General features: G+C 39.4%; 2 protein-coding genes across 2 annotated transcripts; both read left to right on the forward strand.

The window, feature by feature from the left end:
* The first annotated feature begins 4,727 nt into the window (after window positions 1–4,727).
* LOC116690908 (homeodomain-interacting protein kinase 1-like) lies at window positions 4,728–6,254 on the forward strand. Its single transcript, XM_032518128.1, has 4 exons — window positions 4,728–4,882; window positions 5,083–5,282; window positions 5,556–5,738; window positions 5,896–6,254. Exons 2-4 carry the CDS (start codon window positions 5,091–5,093, stop codon window positions 6,079–6,081), a joined length of 561 nt encoding a protein of 186 aa, XP_032374019.1. The 5' UTR covers window positions 4,728–4,882; window positions 5,083–5,090; the 3' UTR covers window positions 6,082–6,254.
* LOC116690906 (uncharacterized) lies at window positions 6,254–8,856 on the forward strand. Its single transcript, XM_032518127.1, has 5 exons — window positions 6,254–6,576; window positions 6,698–6,775; window positions 6,889–7,046; window positions 7,336–7,542; window positions 7,744–8,856. Exons 2-5 carry the CDS (start codon window positions 6,767–6,769, stop codon window positions 8,030–8,032), a joined length of 663 nt encoding a protein of 220 aa, XP_032374018.1. The 5' UTR covers window positions 6,254–6,576; window positions 6,698–6,766; the 3' UTR covers window positions 8,033–8,856.
* Window positions 8,857–10,444: the final 1,588 nt, after the last annotated feature.

Raw genomic sequence — 10,444 nt, forward strand, 5'->3', positions numbered from 1 at the left:
TTGCATGGTGTAAAATCTGTGCATATGACAAATAAATATCTTGAATCTTGAATCTAATTTTCTTCAAAACAATGAAACATATAGTTAAACTAATGAAGTGGTTGTGTCAGAACAAAATTTACCACAGTTTTGCAGTTGTCTTATAAATTACTAACTTCATGTTAAAAATGAAGTCCCAATGCACTTAACTAGTTCTCCCATAACATAACACCTAACATAACTTTTGAGGGCATAAAAATAAGCACTTCTTCTATTTTGTCCCCATTTCAATTCTAACTGTCTGAGAGAAAATAAATACATCCATGGACAGCTCAACTTTGTCATCTTCCCCTGAGCCTCATCCTAAACACCGGCTCCCAGTCCCCAGAAGTTATGAGTACCTGGAAATTCTGGGGGAAGGTGGCTTTCGAAAAGTGAAAGTCAAATGTGTGAAACAAGTTTCTGAACAGACTGTCACCATAAAGATTGCCAACATCGACGATAATCTCCGTCAGGAGGTGGGACAGTGAGGATTTTGATTTTACAGTTGCACAACAGACATTTTCTTTCAAATGTGGGGTATGTACTCATGGTAATAATAACCAGACTGCGTATACAAAACTAAACTAAAGTGGCAAGAAGTTGCCTGATTGGTAGCCTGTCTCAGATTATGAATGGGCAGTACACACTGTAAAAGCCCCATTACACTCAATACTAGTAGCCTGTGTAAAATTCCAGCTGTGTGCCAGCAAACTATTGTGTGTCAGATGCTAGTCAAATGCCAGATGTCTATGTGAAAAAATATGTTTTTTCTTCATTTTTTAAATATGTGAACTTGTTTACCTAATGTTTCTGGGTGAAACCACTAGCGATGACGGTTGTTGTTGTTGTTGTTTGTGAAAATACTTGCCTGGTGTCCCCAGGCGTCCATGCTAAAAGTACTCATGCGCCACAATGTGGACAAGTTTAACATCATCAAGTTTCATGGCAAGTTCATCATGAAGACTATGATTAGTCTGGTGTTTGAGGTGTTGGACATCAGCCTTGAGGACTAACTTTTGGATTTAAACAGTCCCCTGCGTCTGGAGGACATCCCAACTGTTATCCAGCAGGTAAGGCATCAGCAAGAAACTAAAAGCTCTGTCAGTTTCAAACTGTGGTCCACACTAACATCACACCTGTTGTATCCAATGCCATTTTTATGATTTAAACACTGTACCTTTTGCATACAACAGAATTCTGTTTTTGTTTGTTTGTTATGTGATCAAAGTTTCTATAGATATGTTTCATTCCTAATATAATTTTTACTTGCAGATGGGAACAGCATTCAATGCCCTAAAGAGGATTGTGATGTGAAAATAGACAACACTATGATGGGGGATCATGTGAGACAGTTGTTCAAGGTGAAACTTATTGACTTTTTACAGCAATTTACAGTTCTCAAGCCAAGCAGAGCAGGGTTCACCAAACAACTTTCTATGGGAATAACAAGAAAAATTCTGTGTCCATTTAAATGTTTAGTCCCAACCCTGCAGCAGCTCCTTCCACCGGCCTTTGTCCACTTGCGGTGTTTGATTGCAACATTGTTGCAGTGGGCCAAGTTTCCAGTCTGAATTGTTGCAATCTAGGCGCCACCAGGATTCACCCGGACAACAGAGACCTCTATCCCACCACCTCTGGTAAGAGAATAATGTATCTTGTTTCTAAACTGTGGGACATTCCACACTGTTGATCCGGGGGTGCTTGAGGTATTTAATGTCAGTTGATATCCAGGCGAGAAGAGGAAACAGAAGTCACTGCATCTACCGCTTTTTGTGCTGGCTTAAGAGAACTGTTTGCTCTCGCTGCTGCATGCTTGTGTGGCTCTCCCTCTCACAGTACAAACCAAATTGACACTGAATCTAATACGATGTGAAATCTTGGTTTACCGGTTTCAAAATCCAAAATAGGAAATATACTGTAAATTATATTTTATTTTCCTCATTATTGTACACAACAATAGGGCTGTAATATGGGTAATATCTAATCTGCAATTCAAAAACAATGCTGTTCCTTTATTGATATATCTCCTACAGAAATTAATAACTGATGACGATGCTTATACAGGAGCTCCTTTGTTATTTTTTGCATCATTACATGACACGTGATTTGGATGACATTTCATATTCAAATTCATATTCTAGATCCTTTTGCATGCTCATTTTCATTCTGAATGTTAGCTGAAGAGCATTTTGAGTTAATAAACTGAGTTTAAATGAATATGTTATTTTTACATAATGTTGCCATTGTTTGTCAAAATAAAGAGCGTACTATTATTCCAAAAAAATGTGTCCAACCTTTTAATTTTATTCAACAAATCAAATGAGAGCTAAAAAAGAATTAACAGGATCATTTTTGTGAGCATCAAAATTGAAAAAAAATGTTTTAAGACCGACTCAGTCAAATATATAGCTGAATACATTAATGAATGATATTGTTAGGTCTTAGTTTTAAAATGTAAAATGTGGACTTTTTAAAATCTCCAATCAGTTGGTAAAATAAAAGTATTATTTTGTTGGTTATCAGTTGAAAAAAATAAATTCAAGCATATTGGATTCTTGTATGCTTTTTCTTTTCCAATAGTTTTTGTTGTAGCACAGAGAATATATATTTTTATTCCAAGACTCAAGATTTTCTTGACATATATATATATATATATATATATATATATATATACACATATATATATACACATATATATAACATATATACTGTACATCCCTACCGAGACCACAAGCTGATATACACTACAGCAACAGTGGTCCTAGTGATGCTTGGCTCCACATGAACTTAGGCCATAAGTAGCAGCAGCTGGAAGCTAAGACCAAAGCAACAAGGAGGGAAGTCAGACAATTATCAGAGCTGCAGAAAGGTGGGATGAGGAAAGAGAAGCAGAAGCAGAAGCCAGGAGAATAAACAGGATGCTCTCCACTTGACCATCTAAAGTGTACTCTCAGTGGCAGGGTATCAATACTACTGCAATACTGAGACTGAACAATACATGGTAGGAGGCAACACAACACATAACACCAATGGCTAGTGGATCTAAGAGCTGACCACAGAAACCTCCCAGAACAAGACCCACTAAACATCACACTGGCAGAAATCCATGAAAGAGTGTCTCACATCAAAAGAAGCTAGACAGCACCAGGGCCAGATTTGATCAAAATGATCAAAATGAGCTGTTTGCACATCATGAGCGTCTGACAGCACAACTGAACCAGCTGCTGAGAGATGGGACCCACACTGGATGGTTAACCTAAGGCCGGACAACCCTAATCATGAAGGACCCCCTGAACGGAGCAACTTCCTCTAATTACCAGCCAATAACCTGCCTCTGCACAACATGGAAGCTCTTGGCAGGCATCATTAGAGCTAAAATGTGTAGACACATGGCCCAATACATGAACAGTGCACAGAAAGGATTTGGCAAAGACCCAAGGGGTGCCAAACACATTATACTGGTCAACAGAGCAGTCACTCAAGATTGCAAGAACGGACAAACTAACCGCTGCACTGCCTGAATCGGCTAAAACTCAATGTGGCACTCATGGATTCTAGAATGCTTGGAGCTGTATAACATCAAAAAGACACTGAGGACTTTCATCAAGAACTCTGTGGAGCTGTGGAAGACAACTCTAGAGGCCAACTCAAAGCCAATTGCACATGTTAACATCAAGTGTGGCATATACCAGAGTGAAGCTCTGTCCCCACTGCTGTTCTGCATAGGGCTGAACCCCCTCAGTCACACTATATGAATCTACTGTAGTCCTGGATGAAAAATAGAGAAGTTAAAATGAACCTGAACATAATGAAGATTATGTGTGTGCGTGTGTGTGTGTGTGTGTGTGTGTGTGTGTGTGTGTGTGTGTGTATTTAGAAACCTGACCTAATTTAGAGCAAAACAATTAGCCCACAACACACATTAGTTTATGAGGCAAACCAGATCAGTGCCTTCTTTTTCACAAACCTCTAAGGCATGTGTTTGTACAGTGTATTTTTCTTTCTGTTTTCACATTAATTCTGATCATCTACTGTGTGTCATTCTTCTCCAGATGTGATTCATCATTAACCTCCTGGCTCTGCCACCAAAGAAGAAAATCAAGATGCAATGTTACCCATTATTTACTGAATTAATCTTCAACCTTCCTTCTCTTTTTAAAATAGGGTTAGCAAATAATAATAATATTAATTCATTATTATTAATACAATTAACAAAATGTGTATAGTTGTTCAATTTAATCAGTTCAAGTTCCTAATAAATATATTCATATAAAACATTTCAGATTATTTATTATTTCCAACTAGATGCATCTGGAGAAAGACTCACTGAGACTGACGACAGGAGGGAGTGCACAGAATTGTTAAAGGTAAACTTTCAGCAGAGTTCAGTGGCATGATCAATAATTAAATATCAAGACACTTTATTGGATTGTCAAGATGGCAAATCACACAAACACAACACTTGGTCATCTTAGCCAGATCTAGCTAGTGTACAGGGATCACACAAGTGTTCCAGCATTTTCTACTGACAGTGCAGCCCCAAACCACTCACTTTGCGGATTAATTTGAATTATGAAAGTGAAACATTTTCAGTGCTGATTATATTTCATAAATACCTTACTGCATTTTTTATTTTTATTTTAAGGAATGTTGTTGTGAGATGTAAACTCTCTCCAAATATGGTTTGGAAGTGTTCTTGACATCATCGAGATGTTCTAGAACGGATGTCACACACAAGGTTCTGAGTGAACTCAGGTCATTTTACTGAGACAGACTCAACTGAATAGACAGCAAATTTTGAATCAAGTTCAACCAAACTAATCCAAAGAGCTGTGGTTGAAAATCCAACTGTGGATAACAGGTAAGACTGTCTTTCATTCTTTATGGTGTAAAAAATATTTGGCAAAGCTCAGAGATCGAGGGTAAAACTTTAAAGCTGTTGTCACACAATTTGTCAAAGTGTAGTTAACATTTACATACTTGACAAAAATTTGTAAAACAAATAAAAAGATAATTAAATTAATCTCCTCCTTTTCGTGTTTGTCCCCATTTCAATATCAGCTTCCAACATGGGAAATACACCTACATCTATTTCCCCTGACTCCAACCTTGAAGAATTGTACTCCCTCCCCAGAAAATATGAGGTTCTGAAACTATTGGGACAGGGCAACTTTGGAGCAGTACTGAAATGCTTGGACCAGGACACTAAAAAGACTGTGGCCATAAAGGTCGCCAAAGTCTATAGTGATCTGAATGAGGAGGTGGGTCACTTTGTTGGTTTTCCCCTTTACAATTGCCAAAGAGACAGCTCTAAAAATAGGCAACAGCATTATGAGTGAGCTGTACATGTCTGATGTCAACATGTCGTTTCCTTTTGATGCATTAATGCTTTCCTTTTCAATGGTCTTATAAGTGACTTTATTTGCCTAATTGCAAGCTACTTGTATTGATGACTGCAGCTATAATACGTAAGAACACCAAAAAAAAAAAATAGGCCCACAACTAAGCATGTCAATTTTGTCGTGTATTTTCAGGCATCCATGATGCGAGTGTTAATGGACAACAACCTGGACCAGCAGAACATCGTCAAATTTTACGGTGGATTCTGGATGAACAAATATCTGGTGTTCGAGGTGCTGGACATAAGCCTGAAAAACTATCTTTGTAAGAGAGAGGCCCCAATGAGTCTGCAGGACATCAGAACTGTCATCCAGCAGGTATGGCATCAGCTAGAAGGCAACACTGAACACTGTGTGTCAGTTTTTAAACTGTGGTCAATTTATGAATTGTATTTCCAACTTTTATGTTATTTCATCACTGCTGTCATAACACTTTGTGTGACATAAATGTAACATTTATTATCATCACTTGCAGCTGGCCACAGCATTTGATGCCCTAACAACCATCGGAGTGATCCACACTGATGTGAAAACTACCAACATCATGCTGGTGGACCACGTGAGGCAGCCGTTAAAGGTGAAGCTAATTGACTTCGGTTTGGCTATTTTCAAATCTAAAGCCAAGCATGTCAAGATTCATCAGACCCCTTTCTTCAGGTGAGGTCTACAGAAAATCTGATCTTTATTGCGCTGTAGTGTGCTATTATTTTGTTTGCAACTGTGCAATCAGTTGTAGGCTACTTGTATTCTTAAAACACCACAAAGGTCAGTGATATCATTAAAGACTGTTCTTTGTCATTCAGAGCTCCAGAAATAATGTTGAGACTCCGGTTGTCTGAGGCCATTGACATCTTGTCGCTGGGCTGTGTGATGGCCATCATGTTGTTTGGATTTCCACTCTTCCCTGGGAAGACGGACTACGAATTAGTATTTTTTAATGTTTGACCAATTGTAAATCATCACTCTTAAAGGCCACATACAGTTATTATTAAGTTTACCAATTGTAGACTTAATTAAGTTAAATGTCTAGAGTTTTTTTCTCCAGCTGCAGTACATTTTCAACCTCATAGGCCCACCGTCAGCCCCTGCTGTTAATGTTGAATGGAAATGGGGACGGTTTTTCCACAAGACAGCTTCCAGTCAGTGGATACTTAAGGTATAAAACTAATTCTTTTAGTTTCGTATTCAATACTCTCTTCTTAAATAAACATGATAGCTTTCAACATTTTCCTCCAGTCGATCACTAAGAAATACTTAAATACTTGTGTCCTATTTAGACACCTCAGGAGTACTGTAGAGCAACGACCACTGACAGCAGGCACTACACCTTCCGTTCTCTTGACGAAATGAAGACAGTAGGTCATTAAGCAGAGGGTAGCTGCTGCAATGTGACTTTTATTGATTGTCCTTTTATGCTTTAGAAAGTTGAGTTGACCACGGTTGTATTTTTGATTGTTCTATAAACTAGACGTGTCTGGAGAAAGATAATGCCACAGAGGCTGATGAGAGGTGGGAGTGCATTGAGCTGTTGAAGGCAATGCTCAAGTGGACTGAGAAGGAGAGGATTACCCCTAGCGGTATTCTCAATCACCCATTTATTACCATGAGCTACCTCAACAGCTCCTGGTGAGTATAGCTGCGGGCGTGCGTGCAGATTTACATACAACAGAAAACACAAAACATCCTGAAGGACTCATTGCAACCCTTCACCATCACCTGTTTGATTACTGCTACAGGTCCATAAAAACACATACCACAAGATTCATGAAGAATTTCTATCATAAAGCCATCACCTTACTCAACTCCGAACTGAAAGCACACCCCCAAACAGTCAGCACTAATATGCAATCATTTGTTCTTTCTATCTATCAATCTATTCACATCTGTGAATCATGTTCTTTTCTTATATCAATAGGTCTGAAGAAGCTGAAACCAGCCCAAGCCAGGCATCCGTCCCCAGCGCGAGCCCTGCAGCTAAACCTGGCATTGACACTGAGGAGGCAGCCGAGCCTCACACCAACCAGGCGACTCAACTGAGCACGAACCAGGCCTCTGACCCCAGCACCAGGCAGGCCCAGACCAGGACCAAAGACACCATCATGAGGACTTGTGTAGATGATAAGTAAGTGTCATTTCAAGTAGGGAAGGACGAGGTTGGGTTTCCACTGAACCAATGCTAGTTATTGGTTTTATGATCACTGACGTTGCAGGGGGTCAATGAGAACTTCATTTCAGACTCTCATCAGGTAAATACAGTACGGCCGAGGCTGTAGGCAGCTGCCTCTAGTGCCTGTAATTAACTGCATGTGTGTTTATTTAACAGCACACGAAGAACACACAGGCTGACTTCTACAGCACTGCCATCCGGTTTTGTCAGGGTTCAGCCTGCTCCTTCACAGAGCAGAATCCCACCGGAGGAGACGTCTGAGGAGGAGTCCATCAGTAAAAGTTACACTTTGGCTTCTACATTTGAGGATCCCAACACCAGCAACCTTTCGGACAACACAGACGACAGTGAGTCAAAGAAGAGAAAGGAAAACCGCCTCAAATGCTTCTCTTGGATGAGGAGGACATTCTGCTCTTGCTGCTACGTGGACAACATACAGAAGTGAATATCTCTACAAAGGTTTCGTAGCTAAACACCTGAGAGCTTTCTCATAATTGTTCTGCTACAAAGGCAGTAGCATTGCAGCCTCACAGCAGCAGATCCTGAACTTTTCTGTCAAATAACTAAAATCAGATTCAACACTACTCATCTTAACAGACAGCGTTTGGGAGCTTGTGGAAGACAAATATTTGTTTGTCCTTGAATTCATTTTTGATTGATAGAATCTAATATAACATTTTTAAAACTGATACGAATCTGTGTAGATATATATGCACGTGATATTGGGGGTTGGGTGGCTCTGGGTGCTGTGGAAAAAGATTTTATTTGAAGGGGTGCCATGGTTTGGAAGAGTTTTGCAATCACTGCTCTAGGTTCATATTTAGCAAAAAGGCATGAGGGTGGTTCATCTCTCTAAGGAAGAAAGTGATATATAGGTAAATGTTTATTTAACTGAGAAGCCAACAGCATGAATTTAAATAATGTGGCAAGCTTTTCATGTACGTTGTGGAATTATTGAAATTAGGTAATGTCTGCAAGAGATAGAAACTGGGCCACCTGCTCATTCTGTCCCTGTTATTATCTGTTAATTTACAAGAAGAGGATGAATAACCTTTTCAGCTACATACGCACACTGCACGCAAACACACACAGGAAGACAACAGTCTTACATTAGAGGATAGGAGGCATGTTTGTGAGGTGATGTCGCTGCCGTGACCATCCCACTTGACAAACATACAAACGCTGTATCTCAAGCTTGGTTACTCTCAAAACCAACAACCCAAAGGTAACCTATGCAGCCTTAAATCATGAAACTGTGTACTCCCACTGACTGTACACATCTGTGAGGGAGAGACACTGTGTAAGTTGGGAATTCTACTGTGTCATTCTTCATTTTTGGCAGCTGTAAAGGACTTTGTACAATCGCTAATAAAGCTGCTAAGCCATGAGTTAAGTTAATTGTTATGATTTTGACCATAACAAAGCTTTGTGACAAAGGTGATACTATGTTTTGGTCTCCAGCTGCAATTCATCATTAACCTCCTGGCCACCAAAGAGAGAGAGAGAGAGAGAGAGAGAGAGAGAGAGAGAGGAATGTTTTGGAACGCCACTGCCAAGTTCCTACAGTACCCCTGAATGCACCCCCATCTCTGTCTCTGTTTCTCTCACTGACACAGACAGACACACACACACACAGACACACACAGACACAGACACACACACACACACTAAGAATTCTTTGTGTTCTCGTCCTCCTCCTCCTTGTGTGTGTGTGTGTGTGTGTGTGTGTGTGTGTGTGTGTGTGTGTGTCCTTCTTGCACATGTGAATGGATCCCACGGGTACGTATAGCAAGCTGTCATGAGAATAGTACCAATGATAGCAGTATTATAGTCACAATTTGTATGAAAACGATAGTGGAAGGGAGGCAGACATCACAAAAGAGAAAAACAACCTCAGAGAGACAATATCTGATCTGACACAAACAGAAAGAGAACACGTACACATGCAGAGAAAACAGGACAATGAGATTACAAAGGAAATCTTGACTCTGACAATGACAAGATGCACTGCAGTAATATACTTTGAAAGGAGCTTTAGGGGACCTAACAGAAGTTAAGGGAAAAACTCAAGAGCTTGATTGTATGAATAACAAAATATTTTAATTAGGCTTTAATTTACATTAAAGCTGCATTAATATTTACATTAACAGTGAATTGAATGACTGTAAGGTAAAACGTGGTGCTTATGTTGACAAATCCACAGATAATGATCACCAACTTTGCAGTTGACCTATTCATGGAGGGTTTTCGTGTTCGGCTTATTGTTTTGGTTGGATGTTTTGGTTCCTCTTCAGATCTCTGCTTAGTGTAGTGTATGACCACAACATACGGCTGTTTTTCAGCAAATAGCTCTGTTGATCTTTAATATTTAATGCAGAAAAGGGATTGAAATAAATCTTTCCAGGTTACCTTCATAAAAAAGGCAAATGAGCATATATTCCGATGTTTAACTATGTTTGACATTTTGGGACATTTCCATGATTGATACCCCTCATATTTTTAAGAGTGGTAAAAATTAAAGCTTATAAAAACGAGAAAATAAAGAGAAAGTACATTCCAGCTGTGTGTCAGAAGTTGGTGTCTGGCCAGGGTCAGGCAGGTCTAATATCCTTTAGAGGAAGATTTTGGCACAGATGGTGTCTGGCTGTGCAGGCTAGATGGCAATCATGTTTGTAATTTTATCCTAATGGCTCCTCGTTTTCACCAACTCTCAAAATGTTGTTAATGTGTGTTTTTGTCACCAAAATGAGCACTGTTACACACTGATGGACATGAACAAAATCTGCCACCTATTCATACTGACAAAGAAAGAAAATCAAAAACACACACACACACACACACACACACACACACACAC

Source organism: Etheostoma spectabile, chromosome 6, assembly GCF_008692095.1.
Source record: "Etheostoma spectabile isolate EspeVRDwgs_2016 chromosome 6, UIUC_Espe_1.0, whole genome shotgun sequence".
NCBI lineage: Eukaryota > Metazoa > Chordata > Actinopteri > Perciformes > Percidae > Etheostoma > Etheostoma spectabile.

Coding starts and splice junctions, on each gene's coding strand:
- LOC116690908 (XM_032518128.1), top strand. CDS start 5,091: ATGGGAAATACACCTACATCTATTTCCCCTGACTCCAACCTTGAAGAA. Junction 5,283..5,555: donor ATAGTGATCTGAATGAGGAG/GTGGGTCACTTT, acceptor GTGTATTTTCAG/GCATCCATGATGCGAGTGTT. Junction 5,739..5,895: donor TCAGAACTGTCATCCAGCAG/GTATGGCATCAG, acceptor CATCACTTGCAG/CTGGCCACAGCATTTGATGC.
- LOC116690906 (XM_032518127.1), top strand. Junction 7,047..7,335: donor AGCTACCTCAACAGCTCCTG/GTGAGTATAGCT, acceptor TTATATCAATAG/GTCTGAAGAAGCTGAAACCA. Junction 7,543..7,743: donor AGGACTTGTGTAGATGATAA/GTAAGTGTCATT, acceptor TTTATTTAACAG/CACACGAAGAACACACAGGC.